Genomic DNA, 24,828 nt, shown 5'->3' on the forward strand with positions numbered 1-24,828 from the left:
TGTGGCACATTTTATGATGGCCAGAAGTGCTTTGTGGGTGTAAAGCACTCATTCCACCACACCAGTTGTAATTTCAAATGGATAAGCAACCAGTCGTAAGTCGAGGACCAGATGTGCTGTGTACTGTGGTGTGCTTAAGCCTTTCATGCACGGGCCCACCTTCCTTTTCCATCACAATCATATTCTTCCCGATGAGGATTACTATGGAGCAGATCAAATGAGAGCAACGACGTGGCACATGTATACGTATACAATAATAGATATAATGCTTTTGTACTGTAATAAGTGTAAGCCTATAATGAAAAAAATTCAGACCTTTGCTTCCTATCATACCCATGCAGCCGGATTATCAGAGGCGCATCCAAATCCACCTTAAACAGTAGGAAGTGGTTCTTACTAGAGACAGCTCATCAACCTCTTGGGCCCCAGGAGGCCCCCTCGTGGCTGGTGCAGCAGGATTGGGAGAGGGGATAGGTGATGCGTAGCCGCTGTTGGGCATGTCCCCCTCGTCTATATTTTTGAAGGCAGCCAGACCCATGTCGTCTTCCTGAATGTCATCCAGTGTCTCAGTGAGAGCTGCCAGCAAAGCTTCATTCTCACTGTCAATAATCTGCTGGGAGGAGTCAGGCGGACATGGGAGAAAAAGAGAAATTAAGAAGAGATGTTTGCCAAATACAGTGTTTCTTACAACATACAAACTCACTTATAATCACATGCCAGTTATTTATACAGCAGAGTAGCCAGATGACTTTATATTCTTTTAAAAGCAGGCAGAGAAACTGGTAATACCATGGCATATTTATAGTCAATACATGCCTAACATTAAACATATGTAATGCAGTAAACAGAAAGTATGATCATACGGCTCTTAAGTTTTCTTTGGCACTTTGTCCAATAAACAAACAAACAAGTAAATAAAATGATTCAAATGCTGATAAACATCGCATATCAACAAACAATACTGTAATTCAGGAGTAGATTTCTATTTCCAGTGTTCTATAGTCATTCTTTTAGCTATGCCCTTGGCCCAATCACAATTCTTGATATTTCAATAGATACCAAATACTGGGGATAGAGCCAAGAAGAATGTGTGTATGTGTGTATCTTTAAAATACAGTGATTGATCACACACTGTATTTACAATTCCACTGACAGTAGCCCAAAACACAACAATAATAGGAGAAGCCAAATCATAGACTTAATGTCTTGTAATAAGACCTGCAGAAACAAGGTTCCTTGTATTGACAGGATTTGACAGGGTCAGCCATAACTCAGTTTGAATTCAAAGAGGAGCTGTGTTGAAGTTTCTTATTCCAGATAGTTACCACAAATCTTATGCTGAGATAAACAAAGAAATCAGAACATAAAATATGTGACATATTGGCAACGAATCTGATGTTCCAGTTTATTATAAACCCCAGATAAGATCCCAAATACATGCATTATTAATGACATAACATTAGGAGTAAAAAAAAAATTCTGGTCTATCTGTAAAACATTACATAGTATCATTTTTGAAAATATGAAAAAAAACATATGCTGTCCTAAGCAATTTAATGAGCTTTAATTCTCACTGAGCACAATGGGATACTTTTCTAATTAAAATTTCTTAGGATTACATTAACATCTCTTTAATATCAAAGAAAACATTACACCCCAATTAATTGAGGACATCTCAATCTGCTACTCTTTCTTCTCTCATTGATATTTTAAAAAATACAAATTGCAGTAGAGTAGAGTAGAATAGGGTAGGGTAGGATAGGATAGGACAGGACAGGACAGGACAAGACAGGACAGGAGCTGGAAGGGACTTTGGAGGTTTTTCTAGTCTTTGTACCTAGATAGCATTGAAACATAATATTTTTCACTTCTGGACAAATCTTTCACATAGCCATAAAATTGGAGGCTACTAAAGTATTCATTTTAAATCAATGCAGAAAATCTAGTCAAAGTCAGGCACTTTTAACTCCCACTTTCAATGGGAGAATCAGGCAAATGTTCAAATTCAACTGAAGTAAAGAGCAAATGGATGCAGCACGATGCAGCAGCTTCCAAGTATCTCTGACAGAAGTTATTTAGAATTGATGCAGGTCAAGGAAAGGACTGGTAACCCTGAATTTCCAATCAAGATGAGCTCAGGCTACTAAAGGTGCCATATTTGGGCTGCGAAAATCTGAACAATCCATGGAACATAACAATGAATTAGAATTTTCTCTGCATCTTTGCTACCGCATAGTGGCTATCCAAATATGATACATGTATAACAGGGGTCTTCAAACTTGGCCCTTTTATGGCTTCTGGACTTCAACTCCCAGAATTCCTCAGCCAGTGTGCCTGGCTGAGGAATTCTGGGAGTTGAAGTCCACAAGTCATAAAAGGGCCAAGTTTGAAGACCCCTGCTGTATATCTGATTAGGAACTTGTGGATCTTACCAAAAAAAATGAATTTATCCAAAGCAATTAAAAATTCTGGAGCTGTTTCATTATATTGTGGAGTGTTATCGAACTGGAAGTTAGTAAGTAACAATGTATCTAACCCTATGCTTATGACATGATTGCCTTGTCACATTGCAATACCTACCTAGCATTTCATTGCTTAACACAGTGGTTCTCAACCTGTAGTCTGCGGGCCCCTGGAGGTCCGCGATGTCATCAGGGGGTCCACGAAGGCTTGAAGAAATGTTATGATTTAAATCCTAAGTTAAGTATTGGGGTTCCGTGGCCATGGTCTGTGGCCACAAAAGGTATTTAAGAGGTGGTGAAGAAAAGATTGAGAACCACTGGTTTAACATACCTGCATGACTGTATATGCAGGACTCTATGCTGCAATGAGGTACAGCCACCAAGGTGCTTCATTATTTAAGGATACTTAAAGAAAACATCTAATTCAAGTACAGTACACCCTACCCTTGCATGTAATTCCTATACTGCCTTTAAAGCTATAGGTGTGCTCACATGAGACCCTGAGAGATAAAGTAGCCAATTACATATTAGCTTAGTTGGGGCAAAAACCCAGACTGTTTGATATTTAAAATTCAGTGTATTGTACAAACATGAAAATGGGTCAACAGAGTCAACTGTGATTAAATTCACTATGTGTGAGTCATGCTTAGATAGTAAGTTTGCTTAAAAACACAACAAATAACAATATTATACCAAATATAAGCAAATAATCAAATCTGATCCAGATCAGGGGTCTACCAAAAGAAATGCAGTTGCTTCTATACCCTCTTCAGATTCTCAGCCTCTGTTGTCATCCCATTCATTATCAAATCAAACAAATTAATAATTTTCAACAATGTAAATTGTTCCTGCATTCTTATATGGAACTGCAGAAGAGGCAAAGAATGAACAATTCTGTCCTAACCTTTGTTCTGGTCCTGATTTGGACATAGCTGATAATCACATGTTCAAGTTATATGTAGTTGACCCTCAGCCTACCAGACTAAGTAATGGAAAGAATGCTCTAGAGACACAACACATTAAGTGTTGAAACCTGAATGCTAGAAGCACTGATATCACATGCACTGATTTGCACAGGGGAAAAGCTTAGCTGTCTAAAACATTAGATACCCTAGTCTAATCCAGTTAAAGCTAATTCAAATACATGGCACAGCCTTGCCCACTGATGTTATTAATTCAAAATTTATATGCAAGGTAGTTGGATTTACTGTATAACCTTCTTGCTGATAAATACATTTATTAATTTATTATGGGGCTGATATAGGATTGTTTTCAACAAGCTATGCATTGTGTATATAGCATAATATTTACCATCATACTGTAGATATTGTATAATCACCTGTGGGTCTTTCTAGTAGCCAAACATATAACTGATTTTCAGATATTTAGATATGTAGTTTGAATTTAAAGAAGTAAAACATCTTCAATGACTCTAGGCATATCTTTTGCTCTCTGCAGCCTTTATTACTCCATAACAGTGAAGACATTTCACACACACACACACACACACACCCCTGACAGCACCAAGAAGAAAACTACCAAGAATGCAGTATTCTTTGATATTTTCCTTCTAATATTGGCAAAATACATCTTTAGAGAGGACATCAGCAGGACATTTTCATGGTGTTCTGTGCATTCATTCTTTATGAAACACAAAGGCTTGCTCTGTTTATATTTTCTTGGGTGGAAAATACACATCCTGCAATGATGGTCTGTCAGTCATTTTGGACTTTTAGAACAATAGCATAAAGCTGCAAAGTGAAGGCACTACATCTCTTTTAAAGTTCTTAATGAATGAGCCGTTATAGTACAACTAGTCCAGCAGGTCCTGAAATCTAAGGTGATATTTATATTAAAAGAAGGAACAGAAAAGAACTAAAGTCATGTTTATATGTATCCACTAATATACATCACTTTTTGAACTATGACAAAATGCTTATCCAAGTAATCAAATGATGTGTGGTTTTTTTTCCTGCCATTTTCTTTATGCTATATAATAGAAAGAAGTATGTATATTAAATAACCCTTACAGGATGCAACACAACTTGCCCAAACATAAGCACTTCTACCACACTCAGTTACTTCTAGGAGACTCTATCCTAGAAAGTGAAAATACCCATATCACCATAAAAAATTGTTACAGGAAACAGTGTATAAAATAGATTCTTTTACTGTAGGAACTAAATAGCAATATTAGCTTTTTACACACCCTGCTAGGTCCTTTTGCAACATCCTGCTAGGCTTGGCTCTTATTAAGTCAAATCAAGGAGGGATTGAGTGGGATACTGAACAAAACAATATAAGCAAGGATTGTATGACGGTAGAGTCAGTAACCCCTTTTCCTGTCAGCATAAAGCAGGAAAACCTACCTGGAAGATTCTGGTGGGGTTAGACCAGGGTTCTTCAAACCTAGCCCTTTTATGACTTGTGGACTTCAACTCCCAGAATTCCTCAGCCAGCATGCCTGGCTGAGGAATTCTGGGAGTTGAAGTCCAGAAGTCACAAAAGGGCCAAGTTCGAAGACCCCTGGGTTAGACAAAGCTTCTGCCCAAGCCCTATGGCTTGACATGTGCTGGACTAATAGGTAATTGGCAGGTTTGGGTATTTCAAACTGTGGAATGCCCTTTGAGCATTAATGAGTGAATCAGCACCCATGTATTTGCACTATTTTGTTAATATGCCAATTTAAGGTTATTTTTCCCTGTAGCTATCCAGACCAGCTTTGTTGCACTTATCCAGAGCAAGACTGTTGTTCTTACCATGTGTATTTATGTTGTGGGAGTGTAAGTTGTTCATTCATTCCTCCACAACTTTCAGCCATTTCAGGAAATTAAAACTGCATTCCTTGTTTGCACATACAGTCGGCTTCTGCAGCAGATCATTTAGAGGTTGCTTGGATAAGCTTCACTGCAGCTGGTCAGGCCTCCTACTGTAATTACACTCAGCAGTAACCAGAGGGGCTCCAATTACCACATTTCTATGCTGTTTTTATTTGATGCATTTTTAGAATTGCTATTCCCTGAGAAGGGCTGACTAAAACTCTCTTTTACATCAAAAAAAACCCACAAAAAAAAATTTCTGGATGCTACAGTAGAATCCAGCAATGGCTCTTACTACAGCAGAAGTACCTTCTCCTCACCGCCCCCCCCCCCACTCCAAAACGACTGAGCTGAAGAGTGTTTGTAACATACTCATTGCGATTTGTAGAAAATGATGATATTCTGGAAAAGAAAGCAACAGCCTTTCCAGGTTGTTCCTACACAAAAATAACTGACCTGTAATTTGTGTACCAGCAATGTGCAGTCTGATTAATCAACCCTTTGCAGACTAAAAATATGGTGAAGTAGCAAAGGGGAATCAGGAACTCTGCTTTTATTTCATTGTCTAGTTTAGCTTTCATGTGGGAGAAAGAGGCATCACTTCTATCATGGCAAGAGGACAAAACCAAACATTTGCTTGCATGGAGCTAATGCAGGGGTAGGCAACCTCGGCTCTTTTATGACTCATGGATTCCAACTCCCAGAATTCCTCCTGCTGACTCAGGAAATCTGGGAGTTGAAGTCCATGAGTCATAAAAGAGCCGAGGTTGCCTACCCCTGAGCTAGTGAATGCCTAACCCAGGGGTCTTCAAACTTGGTCCTTTTATGACTTGTGGACTTCAACTCCCAGAATTCCTCAGCCAGGCATGCTGGCTGAGGAATTCTGGGAATTGAAGTCCACAAATCATAAAAGGGCCAAGTTTGAAGACCCCTGGGTCCTAACAGAAGCCTGGCTCAAGGAAAGCAGCTTGGCAATGAGTTTGACTACAACTTGAAGGTACTGTGTCAGCCGTGCAACTTTAAGATATTGTGTGAGGAACTTTTCCATAGAACACTTAACTTTGGCAACCCCAAATTCAGTCAGTGGATCATAAAATTATACCAACTGATAACCCTATTTGGGGAACATAAAGACCCATCAATTTTCATTAGAAAATGCCCAGTATTCCAAAAGCTCTTGCAACAGGAGAGAGTATTGGCAAGGCTTCATTCTATCACTAAAGTTCTTCCCCAATGACCAGCGAGGCAATCATAGATATGGCCTGGTTTGGCCATGGCGGTCACTCAGTGTAGCAGGAAATGTTCCTTACTCCCAGGTCTTTGAAATATATTCGGTAGTGGAGAGATTTCCTTTTAATTTCAACACTTTTCCTTGGAGGAGTAGATAGCCACATAAATTTGTTTAATAAGTAAATAGTTGGTTTGATAGTGTTGTTGCTGCTATGGGGCTGGGGGTGAGGTTTTAATGTTGTAGATTTTTAATGTTGTGAGCCATCCGGAGTCACCTGGGTTTGAGTTGGGAAACCACATAAACTTGTGTAATAAATATTTATAATATACAACCTCTTTATGACATTTACTAAGTCAAGTGACACATTTTGATGTTCTCACAACACATTAAACCGTACAGGATTTAACCACAGGAAAACTGAAGGTAGGAGGAGCAAATGAAAAGTAATGGTTCCAATGTTGTAGGTCACCAACAGATGGCAATAATGACACGTTAGAAGTTGTGACGTGTTCTTTAGCATCTGCTCTTTTCAGTCGGTGGGAAGTTGCTGTGAGAAAAGGTTATCTTGCTATTTATTCATGAAATGGAATCCTGTATTAAATACTCAGTGTACTTTAATCATGATTGGTTATTAGTCTGCTGAAAGAGTCCCCCACCCCCCAATTAAAATTCATCAGCAAATGCAGGTTGTTTATATTGATGACTGTGCTGACATGTGCACTGGTAATTTGCCCTGGCCTTGGGGAAAGGGTGGGTGGATTCCCCCAATTCATATTTATTATGTGCTGAGATATATATATATACTGTATAGTTTTGTCCCATGTTTGGGGCCTAGCAAAGTAATCTAAATACTTAACAAACATTTAACACATATCTCCCTTGCTTCTCAGCTAACAAAGAGAGAGAGAGCCTGTGGCCTAGGGGTTAAAACAATTCCCTAATGTGCAATCAGCCCAGGTTCGAATCTCAGAAGGGTATGGCTGACTGATGAGAACAAATAAGTTTGAAATGCATATCAGTCTCCCTTTAATTCTTTGTTAGCAATAAAAAAAAATTACACAAATATGAGCTGTCACTACTGTGACCACTGCCTATGGATGGCCTTGGGTTAGGCTGAAACAGGAAATAAGATTTGTCCCATGTTTGGGGCCTAGCAAGGTAATCTAAATACTTAACAAACATTTCACACACACACACACACACACACACACACACACACACACACACACACATATATATATATATATATATATATATATATATATATATATATATATATATATATATATATATATATATATATATATAATATGTTAAATGTTTGTTAAGCATTCAGCATACACTTGCTTGGTCCCAGACACGGGACAGCCTAGACCAAGGCCATCTACAGGCAGTAACCACAGCAGTGGCAGCTCATATTTGTGTAAATTTTTTGGCTTTATTCTTTGTAAGCAAGCCAAAAAATTTACATACATATTATATATACATACATACATACATACATACATACATACATACATATGTGTGTGTGTGTGTGTGTGTGTGTGATCTGCCCAGAGTCGGAGCTGTTTGACATCAAAAATTCAATCAAATAAATGCATAAATAAAATGCATCATTGGGTCAAAAATATGCTGTAAATATGGTGAACTAGAAAGAGCTGATATGCATATCAAGTACCAAGTGGACAACTTATGACAGCAACCAAATTTCACATGAGAAAGTTTGATTAACTGATTAAGGGCAATTGGCATATCATTCAAAGGGAAAGGGCTGTCAAGTTTGACAATTCACAGGAATGTGTGGGGTCACATTATTGATGTTCTTTAAAATCAGAAAGTTTGCAGCAAGGTAGGTTCCTCACAGGGTGATGGTAGAGAAAGCTTTAAGAGTTGAAATTTGCCAGCTGCTGTTGTCATGCTACAAGAATGAAAATGAAGAAACACTTCACAGCTTGATATCTGACAAAACATGGGGCCCATTGTTATGACCCAGAAATGAAGCATTAATCTACAGAATATCATCAGAAAAACAGTCAAAATCTGGCAGAGAGGGCTATTTCTATGGATTTCCTTGAACCTACGGCCACTATTAACTCATAGTGCTATATTGCAACATTCAAAGCTTTGAAACAAACAAAATTTGGAAACACAAACATTTTTTTTTGCTGCAACATGACAATCCTATGCTTCACACCTCACCAGTCAAGAGGCAATTATGAAGTTGCATCTTATCTTACACCATCCGGCATGCAATCCAAGATAGTGTCATACAACTTCTATCTTTTCCCAAAATTTAAGAAACACTATGTTTGGGAATGTGACTCAGTGAGGTTGAAGGAACTATCTGGATGTGGTGGAAGAGAAAACATGTAGAGTTTTTTCATGATGGCTTTATGAAGTTTGCTTATGATTGGCAGAAATGTATAGCAAACAGTGGTGATTATGTGAAGAAGTAAATATAAGGTAACAAAATAGCTCATTTCAGGGATTATTTCCCTTTCGTATATTAAAACATCCCTATTTAAACCTGAGTTATTGTGGTAGAAGCATTACTTTTCATCTGACTCCTATTGCAATCACTCACAACACACCCTGATTATAGAAGTACTAATTGTAGTGTGAATACAGTACATCCAAATGTGAAATATTGCACCACTTTGTGAAAGCCAGCAAAGGAAGGGGACGCTATGGGTTCTGTAAAAAAAAACAACCTCTCATAACCCTAGGTATGTAATATGGTTTTAATCTTCACTGGCTCATTATTGCTCCATCTACCCAGCACCACATCTTAACTCATTACTTGTATAATGGGACCACATATATTTAGAAAGTACTGTGGAAGCAACACACACAGAGAGCCTCATCTATAAATATCCACATGCACAGAGACGTAAAGGTAATGCTGAAGCTGGGGAATCAAATAAAGCAGATTTCTGCAGGATGGAAATTAACATTGTTGGGTCATATAACTTATGCTCCCCCCACATAAGTGCTCCCCCTGCACCAGCCTTCTCTGCATCCTTCTCCCTTTAGTTTTCCCCACCTACAACAGAATAATCCCTCAGCTTTAAAAAAAAAACAAAACCAACAAGCTGGATGCACCAGGCACCATCCTGTAATTTCCCTTCAATAATAGATCACAAGAGGATTGGCTCGGTAGCCCTCTCCTACTCTTCCACCTCCTCATTAGCTTTACTACACTTGCTCCATTTAGAAACCATGTGAAAATTAATGGAGCACTAATCATGTCTAGAAAAGATATTAATAGCCTGGATCCCCTCCCCATCCACAGCCACTTTTCCTCATTTTCCTCATACTGATCTAGGGAAAAAAAACAAAACACCAGCCTGTACAATAAGGAATTAATAGGGTTATGAAGCCATTAAGTCGAGTTTCCCTGGTGCTTCTGTTAAAAGAGATGCATAACTAAGCTAGGAGTAAGCTATATATAGGCAGATAAGGGGGTTTCTTTTCTTTAAATTTGGTTGAGTGAAAAAAGATATTTGCAAGAATTCCTAAAACAGCTGGGTTTGTACACTGATATATAAGCATGTAATTACATATATGGTAAGATTACAGTTATAACATTATACTGTATATTCTCATTCAAGGAATTAAACCAAAATTCACCAAACAGCTGAAGTCACCCAGGACAGCTGCAGTCAAGTTTGAAATATCCAGACACAGAAATATTTTAACTTGATACTCAAAAGTAGACATGGTTAGCACAAGTCACCTTTGTCCTTAGAGTATGTTCTGAAGTCAGATCTCTGTCAAGGAAGTCTGTCCTCCATCTAGTCCAGGGGTAGGCAACCTTGTCTTTTATGACTTGTGGACTTCAACTCCCAGAATTCCTGAGTCAGCATGGCTGGTTCAGGAATTCTGGGTATTGAAGTCCACAAGTCATAAAAGAGCCAAGGTTGCCTACCCCTGATCTAGTCTATTCCTCTAATTAAAGGCATCACCTGATGCTCTGAACGAAGAAGGATGGTGACACAGCAAGCGCTTAATGGTTTTGAAATAAATAAAAGAGCACAGAGCATGCACCAAAGATGCAAAATACTGGATCCAAAATTATGTCTTACATTGTGTACCTTTCTTTACAAAGGACACAGAGCTCTATCAAAAAAAAAAAGAGATACACCAAGGTCCTTTACTCAGCAATCCTCATTTTATAAGGATTCCCTTCCAGTTTTCTACACATCTCCCAAGCCCATGATGGAAATAGGCATCTCCACTCTATGAAATAACATGAAAAAAACAAAAACCCTATGGAATTCCTTTACTACAAAATTTCAGATGACTTTACCTGGTACCTTTATAAAGATTATGTATATAAGATAGATTGTCGCAGACACCAAAGGTCTAAAACAATAAGTTGAACAAACATGTTGAATCTTCTCTCTGAAAACACTCCTGCAAATGAAACTCCTAGCTCCAACTCCCAGGTCTATCTGAGTAAGAAAATATGGACAGCAATTTAAAATATATAAATCACGGGTGTCAAACTTGATTGCGTCCCATGATGTATCATGAAGTTTTTTTGCCTTTGCAGCCGGGGTGGGCGTGGCCTGCGCATGACGCATCTGGCCCACAGGCTGCCAGTTTGACACCCCTGATATAAGTAAACCAGAGAGAACCAATACACTGTAAGTTATGATCTTCCTTTCACCTCAGAAAGTTAAATATCAAACCCCAGCTTAATTGCACTTAAATTGATTTAAATACAAGTAGCCCTTGACTTATGACTACAATTGGGACCAGAATTTCTACTGCTAAACAAGGCGGTTGTTGAATGAGTTAATGCTGGATTTTATGAACTTTTTTGGCACGATTATTAAGTGAATCACTGTAGTTGTTAAATGAATAACAAAAATCGTTAAGGAAATCCCGCTGCTCCTTATTGATTTTGCTTATTGGAAGCCATCTGGGAAGGTTGCAAATGGTGATCACATGATCATGGATACTGCAACCATCATAAATACATGTCAGTTGCCAAGTGTCTGAATTTTGATAATGTGACCACAGGAATGCTGCAATGGTTGAAAGCCTGAGAACCCGTCGTAAGTAACTTTTTCAATGCCACTGTAACTTGAAAAGGTCACTAAACAAATGGCTGTTAAGCCAGGAATGGTCTTGTGATGTTTTACTTTACAACTGCGCTGCGCATAGTTGCTGGTCCCAAACTGCCCTTGTTAAGTGAGGACTACTTGTATTTTGTCCCTTAGCAGCTTTTCCTGCAGGGGTAATCAGCAACTTGGAATGGATATTTAACTCAATTGAGATTAAAGTAAATGCAGTTAACACGATTATTTCCCTTGTATTTAATCATTCTCCACTTCTGTCACACTTAAAATTACAATTTGGTAGCAATTTTTTGCATGCACCCAACGTTTTCAGGAGCTGAATGCACTCTGGGATCTCAGGCGACACACTTCTTAAAAGAAGGGAAAGCAGACTCCTCTCTGTAATAGAGGATCTCTTGATAATAGGGTACCTGAAAGAGCTCAGAGTCATCTGTGCTGTACTGACTGGATTCTGTTTCAGAGTGCTCACACCACCACTGGAACTCGCTGAAGCAATTGGCTGAGTCAAAGTCACTGGTATCCAGCGGAGACAAATCAATCTCTGGGAAATCAGAATAAAGGTGTTCTTCACCAGAGACTTCATACTATGAAGGAAAGAAAGAAAGAAAAAGAACAGTGAGTTTTGCAATTTATGGTGCCTGCCTACAGATTCTTTTTTTATTTTTTTATTGAAAAGTTTTACAATACATTTTTAAATACAAAAAAAACCCCTCCTCCCCCTCCCCTCTCCCCAATCCCTCCCTCCCCTCCCCTCCCCTCCCCCCTCCCCGACTTCCCAGAGCTGAATACAGGGTATAAAAATACAAACAAGCATAATCTAAAATATGCTAATAACAATAAAACATTAAATTCTGTCGCACTTTAACTCTCCATCGTCAAAATATTAATAAAATAACTACTAACTAGTTATACATCATATAGATCCACTACTTATTCAAATGCTAAATGAAACTTTTTAGTCCCATATTTATTCTGAATATATTCAATCCATCTCCTCCATTCCACAATGTATCTCTGTTGCGACTGGTCTTCCAAATACGCTGAAATCTTTGCCATTTCCGCCAAGTTAGAAACTTTTAAAGTCCACTCTTCTATAGTCGGTAGTTCTTCCTTCTTCCAATATTGCGCTACTAAAAGTCTCGCTGCCGTAATTAAATTCAACATCAACTTAGTATCTATAACAGTAGTATCTGTAATAATACCCAATAAAAACAATTGCGGAGAAAACTTTATCCTCTTCTTAAATATCTTTTGCATATTCCACCAAATTTTAATCCAAAAAGCTTTAACCTTTTTACAAGTCCACCATATATGAAAATACGTTGCATCCTCACAACCACACCTCCAACATTTGGGCTGGCAGTTCGGATACATACTTGCTAATTTTTTAGGATCTAAGTGCCACCTATAAAACATTTTGTAAAAATTCTCTCTTAAATTTTGGGCCTGTGTAAATTTTACATTTCTAACCCAGATCTTTTCCCAAGTATCCATTGTTATAACTTCTTGAAAATTCTGAGCCCACTTTATCCTGCCTACAAATTCTTGATTTCTTCATGCCAAATAATACACTTGCATTACTGCATTATATTGTATTACTGTACACTTGCTGCTGTACATATAAGACCTTAAAAGTTTTGGGGTGCTCAATTCACCACTCCCACCCTCAAAAGTGCAAAAAGAACAAGCCTTCCCAGAACAAAAGAAGCCTTTAAATAACTATAAGCTATTATTGGCTCTTTTTTAAGTTCTGAAAATGTAGTATTTTTGCCTTTCCTTATGTAGGTCTGCTTAGCCTGCTCTTTCATTTTTTATTTTTTTATTTTAAAAAACAGTTTAACAACATAAAAATGTGATCAATAAAAATGTAAAAATAGAAACAGGCAATATCACACTAATATCTCATAAGTGGCAGAGAAGCCACAAATGACAGCCCTAGAAAAACAAAGGTATTTCTAAGCAAGCTTTAAACAGAGATGAGCAATTTGTGGTATATGCCAACTTTCAAAGACCTCTCCTGCATTTGACAACCATGCTGCTACCCTTTTCTCTAGCTAGGCTGAGAAAGAGGACACGTGAGGACAAATATCTTACCACAACCTTTGGATTTACAAAAGCTTGATCTTGTTATGAAACAGTGCATTTGGTCAATCCACGCTGCATAACATTTTCTCACTTGCTAAAAGCAGTAGAGAAACCTTTTCTTAAAACTGCTGGATGAGAGAGGTTTCATGTGCATATACAGTATATGTTGGGGAAAGTTCAGTATGTATTCACACATGTGCAGCCTCCATCGCATGTCTTGACATTAGACATGTTTTGGGGGGTTGAAAAGGGCAACATGCAGTAGAGCAAGGACAACATATAATAGCACTGCTTTACAGAAACTGAATCATTTAGCTGCCAAGTAGAGCTTTTGAGAAGTTGCCTAGTGTTAGACTTACTTTTTAGGCCAGAGGCAAATAGATTGTTTTCTACCTGTTATATCCATAGGAGACACATATTGCTAATGCATATGTAATTGAGAAACCCAGTAATTTTGCAACTAAAAATACAGTAACATAAAATATAGTCCAGGCATATTTCAGGTCAAATACATGAGTAATGGAGTAAAAAGGAAGAATTATTATTTTGCAAACTATCAAAAGTCTTTTTCCAGGTCACTTTGAATGCAAATTTAAATAGGCCAGCAATGTGCTGAATTAGGGCATTGCCACCCCTCTTTTTTTAAAAAAAAAATCATGGGGTTTCAGATTTTTTTTACTATAATTATGTTTTCCTAGATTATCTCCAGATTATTGGCAGTTAGATACATGGAAAAATATGACTACTACTGATTATTTACTTTAAATGCATGTGTAGATTCTAAAAAGAAATCTACAATAAAGCTAAATAAAATGCTTGCTACTAGTATTTCCATTTGGGAATAATGCTGCAGAATTGGCCAATTTTTTCAAAAATATATTAGTTTTGTATTTCCTACATTTACATGGCTATAACATTATGGAGATTCAAAATTTAACAATTTTTTGTTCTTAGAAATACATTCCCACTGTTTCCTAGTCTCAGGAGGCCAAGACTTCCTGAAAACAATTCTGATGTTTTCTTTCTTTTTCAGCGGGGGGGGGGGGGGAAACAGAGGGAGGAGTTATTAGTGACAGATAGCATGACATTTTAAAGTCTGTGCCTGCTCACAGAAACAGAACCGCCTCCAATCACCTTTTAGCATAATCTTTCAAATTAAAAAGGGCTTTCAATGTTACATTATACATTAAACAGAATTACATGTCCCTCCCCCCCCCCAAAAAAAAGAGTTACTCCTAAGTGAAAAGGAGAAATTGCAGCAGGTGGCAATAAAAGATTCTGATCCTCTTTTTCCTGAGATATTTTTTCAACTGGATGTTTTAAAAAATTGTGATTCAAGAATTGGCTCCATTTTTTAAAAAAAATTCTTTTGCTTTCCCTCATCTTCTATCATACCACTTGTAATGTATTGGGGTTTTTTGCTTGTACTGATTCACGTGTCTGTTTAAATGCTGCTTAACGGTTACTCAATGGCGTGTCTGTCTAACGGCTACGGATCAAGCCAGACTTCTTGTCTCCAGGAAGATCATTGGTAGATTTGGAGCGGGAACGGGTTACTTTAAACCTATTGGCCACCGCCTAGTGGCCAACCGTATAAGTAGCTGCACAGCACCCTCTGTTTCAGTTCTGTTCTGCTTGACTCCAATAAAGCATGTTTCTGTTTGGAACCTTCCGTCTCCCTTATTGCCTGCAAAGAACCGTCTACACCACATCATTTTCAATGGTTAACTCTGTGGGCAGGAACAGCATTGATTTCATTGGCTGAATGGTAGATGCTTTGGATAGCTTTCAAGCTGAAAAGAAATGTGTGTGGTGGTAGTGGAGGAGGAGGAGGAGATTTAATTAAATAACATAAATAATACATAGGAAATTCCCTTGGCCACAAAGACATGTGTTAGAATAGTCTTCCCCAAATTGATGTTTCCAGATGTGTTGGACTAGAACTCCCAGTATAAACAACTAGGGAAAGTGAAATGGTGGTTGTGAACTACTGCTCCACAAAAAGTAGAGTTCCAGATCAGTTTTTATTTCTTAAGAGAAACCACTCCAGTCTTCAAAAGCACAATGTGGCCCTAAAAGAATAGTAAGAATTACCTTGAGGTTAAGATGGGTGGCCAATAATTTTTACAAATTATTGTACAATAATTTGCACAATACAAACAAACAAACAAATAATCTTACCACAACAGTAAGGAAAAAGGGAAAATCTTAGAGGGTCCACGTAGTTACAGTAGTGTTTAAAAGTTGATAATCCCATTTTATGCAGATATTTCTGCATAAAGATGACCTAAACATGATATGTTTTCCACACAAGTTCTAAACGTAGATAAAGAAATGAATCAAAGACATTATATTTGTTCAATTAATGAGGAAAATGATTCAAAGTTACCTATATCCGTATGCAAAAAGTATGTGAACCTCTAAGGATCAGTAGTTCATTTGAAAAATTAAATTGACTTAGCTGTTTCAATCAAAGACATCACAATCAGGTGTGAATGTGGGAGGTTCAACTTTATTTAAAGAGTTCTCAAACTTCACTTTCAAATTATGATCTTCACAACACAGGTATGGGGAACTATGTCATGGCCTGAACAAAGGAAATTCCTGAGGATTCTGAAAAAGTTGTTGATGCTCACCAGGCTGGAAAAGGTTACAAAACTATTTCCAAAGAGTTTGTTCTTCACTAGTTCACTGCCAGACAAAAAGTGCACAAACAGAGGCATTTCAACACCACTGTTATCCTCTCCTGGAGTGGTTGACCAACCAAAATTATACCCAGAGCAAAAGGTGCAATACACCAGGAGGTCTCATTGAACTACAGGGTAACATCTAAGGAATTAAAGGCCTCTATTGCATTGGCAATTGTCAGGGTTAACCATATGGCTAAGCCAGAAGGCTACTGAAAGAATAGAAAATGTAATTTTCTGAATGAAAAATATTGCACTGGTGAAAGATAATCACTGCATCCCACCATAAGAACCTTATCCTGTCTGTGAACATGATGGTGGCAATATCATGATTTGGGCCTGATTTGCTGCCTATGGACCAGGATCGCTTGTCAACGTTGCTGGAACTATGAATTCTGAATGGTACTAGCAAATTCAAAGACATGTATGTTTTTATGAACAGTAGCTCAAGAGCAAGTGGGTCACACAGCAAGGCAACAATCCACAAGACCCAAGTTGTATGACCAAAAAATGGCTAAAGCAGAAGAAAAATAATATTTTGGAAGGGCCAAGTCAAAGTCCTGACCTTAATCCTATAAAAATGTTGTGGAAGATCCTGAAGTGGGCAGCTCAAGCAATGAAGCACATCAATGTTTCTGAGTTAAAGTTGTTCTGTAAGGAAGAATGGGCTAAAATTCCTTCAAGGTGATGTACAGGGGTGATCAACAATTATTGGAAATGTTTTGATGCATTCATTGCTGGTCAAGGAAGGTGCCCTACTTACTGAAAGCAAAGATTTACATATTTTTGCTGCACACAAATATGTAACTTTGGATAATTTTCCTCAATAAATAAATGAACAAATATAATGTTTTGGACTCATTTGTTTAATTTAGTTCTCTTTATCTAGTTATAGGATTTGTGTAGAAAAAAAGATCCGCTTTTGGTCATATTTAGGTAGAAATATTGAAATTTCAAAATGGTTCATAAACTTTTAAATAGCACTGTATAAGCCCAGTCAGAACAGAAGCATGGAAGCATTTGAAGTTCATGACTTTGATTCAATAGACATAACAATTGTTTCCATTCTTTCTGGCTTTTATTTTTTTTAGCTTTTCTTTTCCTCCTGAGACCTTTCACCCCAAAGCTCCATCCTTCACCTAAATGTAGCTCTGCCACACTCAAGGTATTAAAAGGCAATCCCTTCAAACTTCAATATTTCCTTATCCCTGGTGACAATCTCTTTGTACAGAAACAGGTTTCTCTAGACACCTAGTCAATAAAGGCTCTAACAATCCATTGTAATTTTTCCTTCTCCTCAAACCTAGCCAAAACACAAGAATAATAGAGCAAAATCAATGGCTGGCGCACATAAGGCAATCTACACTCTAAGAACTGAGCTAAAAATATCCAGTCAATCACAGACAGCAGCTGAGACCCAGCCCTACTTCTACTACATTCTCAAGGGATACACAACTGCATTAACGTTCAACACAAAGCAACTAACCAAGGTCAGAGTAACGCGGCACTGCACCATTAGTGCTAAGCTTATGATAAGTCATGGGTTATGTTGGAGATTTCTACCTTTAAGGATTCAGAATGAAGAGAAAGCAGGGAGACGAGAACTGTTTTAACATTAAAGGTAAAGGTAAAGGTTCCCCCGCACATGCATGCTAGTCGTTTCCGACTCTAGGGGCCGGTGCTCATCTCCGTTTCAAAGCCGAAGAGCCAGCGCTTGTCCGAGGACGTCTCCGTGGTCATGTGGCCGGCATGACTAGACGCCAAAGGCGCACGGAACGCTGTTACCTTCCCACCGTAGTGGTCCCTATTTTTCTACTTGCATTTTTACGTTTTAACATTAAGGCCTGCCTAAATAATTGTTCATGCAAACTGGTGCTATATAGCACTGCTAATAGCTGAATATTATTTGATTCTGGGAGAGCATATGAATATTTTTAAAATTATATGAAGCTAGCTATATAGAGTGGTATTTAAACATAGTTTGTGTAGCTTTACTGCTAATTGTTAAAGTAATTTTAATCCTTACAAGGGGAAACCTGAATCCCCAAACCTTCATTCTAACTCAGCTCACTTGTCCAGACTGGAAAATGATGTCCAATTCTTATTTCAACAGTGAAGCTCTTTTGTTCATGTTGAGGTTTACAAAACATAACAAGCAATAACTGTTCCTGATCACAACTTGTATAGTACTCCTTCCACATTCAGTGACTTCAGCAAGGAAGGTTCAGCGTTTGTTTGTTTTTTTTATCAGTAAGTAATCTGCATTCTTTGTTTCTGTAATAATCAGTAGTAGCATTTAAATCACTGCCCAATCAATTAACATTCATGAACACACACATACATACACCCCCCCACAGATGCAATATTCTAAACCAGAGAGAAAGCAAATGTACTTATTTTGTACTGTCTAATCATAAGATCAAGTGAGCATATGAAAAACCAACTGTTTTGAGTTTTTCCAAGTATCTCTAAAAAAACCGACGATCAATTTTTGTTATCTGCAGAAATGCAAGAGACAGAATACTATTCTTCCCCATCAGCATCTTGCTTCTCTTGTCTAGGATAACCTTAGATTACAGTTGGCTTCTTGCAAAAAATGGGACTGTCACTGGTTTCCAATTTTAGTTTGGAATGCAAGTGTCCCATGACGCAGTGTCCCATAATAGTAAACCATTAGTCCTCTTCTTCTCTATGATTATGATCAAAGCATTTGATCAGAAGATGAGGAAGGAAGATCTTGGAGGAAGAAGAAAAACTGAAGATAAAGAAAAACTGAAATCAGCGTGGAAAAAAAAATGTTGCACCTGAAGTCTGCCCAGTGCAGGAGAGATAATCACCAAAATGCATACCTACCTGATTAAAATAGCCTTGACGTCTCACTACTAGTTCCTCATCACTGAACTTGAGGGTAATTTCGGAAGCTCTCTAATACACTGAAGATTAGGCAAGCAACATTGCAAGCCGAGTAAGGAAAGCAGCTTAGCTTGCTCTTGTGCTTTAATAGAGCCTCAATAGGAAAGAAAAGCAATTGAATCTTTTTTTTTTACAACATGGAAGTAAATACCATAATACTGAACAAAGTCTAGTTTAAAAGCAATGTAATTTCTCAATTACCATTAATCAAACTATGGTGGTTTAAAGGGAAATTTATTTGTATTCTTGTTACGATATAACATAAGGCATGCGTGCAACAATCATGCACAGAGACTGTCGAATTTGCCAACGTACAAACTGTCTGGGCCTAGTCACTGTCACTCTCTTGAATTCGCCTGGTGCGCCAGTTGCGACCCTATCTGGACCGAGATGCCCTACGCACAGTCACTCATGCGCTCGTGACCTCCCGTTTAGACTACTGCAACGCTCTCTACATGGGGCTGCCCTTGAGGACCACTCGGAGGTTTCAGCTGGTGCAGAATGCGGCCGCGTGAGTCGTGATGGGGGTTTCCCGATACTCCCATGTAACACCTCTACTCCGCGAGCTGCATTGGCTCCCGGTTGCCCTCCGGGTGAGATTCAAGGTGCTGGTGATGACCTATAAAGCCCTAAATGGCTTGGGTCCGGGATATCTGAGGGAACACCTGCTGCCAGCATCAAGCTCCCTTCGTCCAGTGCGCTCCCACAGGGAGGGTCTTCTCAGGGTGCCACCGGTAAGAGATTGCCGGCGGATGACACCCAGGGATAGGGCCTTCTCAGTGGGTGCGCCTGCCCTTTGGAACCAGCTGCCAGTGGAGCTGAGGACTGCCCCCGACCTCCGTTCATTCCGCCGGGACCTGAAGACCTGGCTCTTCGAGCTCTCTGGCCCAGGCTGATAATTTTAATTTTAGTTTTAATCTTAATTTTAACTGGGGTTTTACTTATGCAGGGACGAATATAATTTTTTAATCTGTTTTTAACTTTTGTATCTCTGTTTTTTAATCACCCTGTAAACCGCCCTGAGTCCTTCGGGAAAGGGCAGTATATAAATGTAATAAAATAAATAAATAAATAAATAAATAAATTGTTGGTCCATAGCCTCTAATAGAAATATTTGTTTTCCCTAAAAAAAAATGAAGGAGCTGCAACCAATTTTTGACTTATAATGAAGGGTAAGATAAGCACTTAATCCCAATTAGAAAATTATTGAAAACAGTAAGAATTCAAAAGTGGTCCCACTTTGATTAGGATAGATTACACTATATTTTGTTTAACTTGATACTTAATCCAACCCTTGAGATTTTCCCATTTGTTCAACACCTATTGTAGTACTTAAGACCATTTTTGTTTCATTATTTCTTTTTTCTGCACTGTGGAACATGTATGTTTTCATAATATACTTTGCTTTCCTTAAGAACAGATCTATCTATCTATCTAACTATCTATCTATCTATCTATCTATCTATCTATCTATCATCTATCTATCTATCTATCTATCTATCTATCTATCTATCTATCTATCTACCTACCTACCTACCTACCTACCTACCTACCATCTAATCTTATTTTAGAATACTGTAGAAGACACATGTGCTGGTTTAGAAGATACTATACTGTTATATTATGTTTGCTTTTTCTAATGAACCACCAAAAATCTTTGTGCTTGTGGCAGGATATAAATTTAATACATAAATAGATTTTCATATACACTGCTATTATTTTATATGTATGAAGACTTCTACAAATATGTGAGTTCTTCAGTTGTCTTTGATATGTCACAAGGAAAGAAATCCTAAATTGCAATCACAAGGCACAGCTGACACCAGCACTTAGGATGTCCTTTGATAATCTCTACAGTCATGATGTGTTCTCACTGCCAATAGAATTGGGTATAAATAAACTCCTGCAATCCAATGCCTCTTTGGGCTACTGCATGCTGAGATCAGCTGCAAGATTCAGCTGGTGTCCTGGCAATGCCATGTTGTTTAAGTCCAGTACAGCAATCACCTAGGAAATGGAAAAAAAAACAACAACCCAGGATTCTTTGCTACTGACAATAAGAATGCATCCATCCAATCGTTTAGTAGCATAATTCATAATTACAACAGAATTAGCTCTTTAAATGTGACAAGTTCAAACTTAATCACCATCTTAGCCCTGTCCTGCAAGACAGTAGCCATGTTTTACTGCATGCATTTCCTGTCTGCCCTCATTCTGTATATCCTTTGTGTTTTCTCTCCACTGCTTTGAACATCATTTTTTAAAAAGGAAATTAGGTTGCTGTCACTAATATGACCCAGGTCATGTAAAGGATAAATAGTGAATCATGATCCATCACACTAAAGGCCTCAGGCTCGAGAATTTTGTCCAAACCAGTGCTGAGCCTCATTCACCTGTAATAACAGCCAAGAACTGGACTAAATTGTGCTTGACTGCTTCTGTCAGCAAAGTATATTTTATTTCTGAGTACAGTTTTATTCCTTCAGTGCTTTAAAAATATAAAGAAATACACATCTTTGGCCACATGCCTTGGATGAATAAAACACTTAACAAAATGCAGGACAAGTGATATTTCCGATTCTTCTTTCTATCTAGAGCCATAGGAAGGTAGATGGTACGGACTCCACTCTGAATTGAGTGGTCCACTGTTCATCATTTCCTTTTACTGCTTGTGAAAGAAGTGAACTTTGTTCTAATTTTACCCAGGAGATTGCAAGAAAAGCAGCCACTGGGCCTTGGAAGGCGGCCAGAATAATGGTTGGGAATTCTGAACCATCTTTCATTCCAGACATTTCATTCATGTGCACTGGAGCAAAAAACAAAAAACAAAAACCAACAGCCTGGGAGTTCAGTAAAATCAGATCATTTCCCCCCCCCCTTATTTTAATCGACTAAGGAAACCTAAATGGCATTTGCTGGATTGGATCCTCATGCCACTCTTATTTGGAAAGGAGACAGAAAATGAAAAACATCCAGGACCTGACATCATGAGATCAGCATGGTTTATAAATATTTTAATAAATGTTAATTCTCTCAAAATCATTTCAAAGAATCTCAGATAATTCAGATTAAAAAGACCTTACACAGACTGGAGAGCTATGTTAGAAATAGTAACTTATTCTTGCATAAATAAATCAACAATCAAATGGTATACAGTACACAGCTTCCTCTGCAAAAGAACAGGGAATGAAAGTGTGCTTTTCTACTGCAATGCCATGAAGACAGATCATTCAAATATAATAGAAATGTTATGTACTGATATGGTGTTGCCGAGTCCTTTTCAGGAACAGCCCAACGTTGGATCTGCTTTTGTCAAATGGCAAATCTAGCCATGATAAAATAGTCTAAGTTTCAAACTGTGATTTATTAATAAAGCCACAAACACATCTACATTTCTGTCTGTTTGCACAGCAGTTGGGCAATTCATCTTCAATGAAGTCACCACGATATTAGCCTTCCTTTAAACATGCATTTCCTGTAACTGATAAACAGTCATGAAAATTGTCGATTGAATTACAGAAAAAATAATCAAGAAATTGATCGGTGAGCAGCAAAGCCTTTTCCACAGGAGACAGGCAGACAATGTCTAGCTAGATGTAGCACTGAAATTACAATTCTGTTTTTGAGATTTCTGACACGAGGAACAAGATCTGAATAGAAAAGGCAGAATGTACCAGCTTCCTCTTGGGAAGTTTTCTTTCTGAATTTACTGGTAATTTCTAACTTTAACATAGGCTAGTGGATGATACCTTAACAGATGCAAGACAGCCCCTATGAACTTTAGGATCAGATCAGAAAAATAGAGCTCTCCCCACTAGAGATTTTGTGTGAGAAAGATGAAAGGTTGTACTGATCCTTGCTCTAAATTTGTAATACTTTAACTCTCAGATTCACTTTGAAATCCAATGCACTCTGCTAACGCACAGTCGTCCTCAGTGACAGACAGCTAGATCATTACAGAAGCGAAATTTTAGCATGTATTTCCATCTCTCATCACCTTGAGTATAGAATGAATGCTGGGTTAGTTCACACTGAAGTATATGCATGAAACACACCAGCACCAGCAACAGAACAATCTTCTTTCTAACTCTCCTATGTTTCTTATGAATAGCTGACTGTTATACATCTCAGATCATGCTGCACCACTTGGACTACTGACCTAATTAAGAGCTATTAGGTTCTATCTACAAATTTCCATTAATATTGGCTGTCAAACTGTGTAACACAGGACTGCAGGTAGGGTTCCAAGTACCCAAATGCATATTTAATTTTTTGTTAAAAATCAAAACTTCAGAAATAGAAAAACAGTAGAAAAAGTCAGGAAGAGCTGTTACTCTGGTTAAGAGCCGTGGTGGCGCAGTGGTTAGAATGCAGTATTGCAAGCTAATTCTGTTAACTGCTCACTGCCAGCAGCTCGGCGGTTTGATTCTCAGCAGCTCAAGGCTGATTCAGCTTCCATCCTCCGAGGTTGGTAAATTGTGTGTGTGTGTGTGTGTGTGTATGTATGTGTATATATATATATCAGTCTCCCTTAATTCTTTGTTAGCAATTTAAAATTTACACAAATATGAGCTGTCATCGGTGTGACTACTGCCTGTCGATGGCCTTCAGGTTAGGCTGACACAGGAAATAAAGATTTGTCCCATGTTTAGGGCCTAGCAAGGTAATCTAAAATAGTTAACAAGCATTTGATATATATATATATATATATATATATATATATATATATATATATATATATATATATATATATATATATATATATATGTTTTCGTAGATTCTCGCGGGTGTCTGTATGTGTAGGTCTAGAGTCTCGGGTTTCTTCCCGCGTTGATTTCATCTTCAGAAAGTTGTGGCGACGTTTCGACGAAATCCCATCCGTCATCATCAGGCCGGAGTATTCCTCCTGCTGCTTTCAGGAGCAATGCGAGACCACGTCGAAACGTCGCCACAACTTTCTGAAGATGAAAGGAATGCGGGAAGAAACCCGAGACTCTAGACCTACATATATATATATATATATATATATATATATATATATATGTATGTATGTATGTATATATATATATATATATATATATATACATACATACATACATACATACATACATACATACATACATATATATATATATATATATATATATATATATATATATATATATATATATATGTAGGTCTAGAGTCTCGGGTTTCTTCCCGCATTCCTTTCATCTTCAGAAAGTTGTATATATATATATATATATATCTCAAAAAAATAAAGGGAACACAAGATAAGACGTCCTACTATTAAATACAGTTGTGTTGTTTAAGTGTTCCCTTTATTTTTTTGAGCAATATATATATATGGTAAAGGTACCCCCGCACATGTGTGCTAGTCGTTTCCAACTGTAGGGGCCGGTGCTCATCTCCGTTTCAAAGCCGAAAAGCCAGCGCTTGTCCGAGGACGTCTCCATGGTCATGTGGCCAGCATGACTAGACGCCAAAGGCGCACGGAACGCTGTTACCTTCCCACCGTAGTGGTCCCTATTTTTCTACTTGCAT

The 24,828-nt window shown here is 38.0% G+C and overlaps 1 protein-coding gene across 1 annotated transcript in view; it reads right to left on the bottom strand.

The window, feature by feature from the left end:
• PPARGC1B (PPARG coactivator 1 beta) overlaps positions 1–24,828 on the bottom strand; it is a 134,843-nt gene that overhangs the window by 21,490 nt on the left and 88,525 nt on the right. The window contains exons 2-3 of the mRNA XM_081321251.1: positions 12,010–12,183; positions 398–613 (exon numbers count right to left, since the gene is read on the bottom strand). Coding sequence (XP_081177377.1) covers positions 398–613; positions 12,010–12,183 — 390 coding nt within the window. The remainder of the gene's footprint in view (positions 1–397; positions 614–12,009; positions 12,184–24,828) is intronic.

The sequence above is a fragment of the Vipera berus genome (genome assembly GCF_964194415.1).
Source record: "Vipera berus genome assembly, chromosome: 2".
Lineage (NCBI taxonomy): Eukaryota > Metazoa > Chordata > Lepidosauria > Squamata > Viperidae > Vipera > Vipera berus.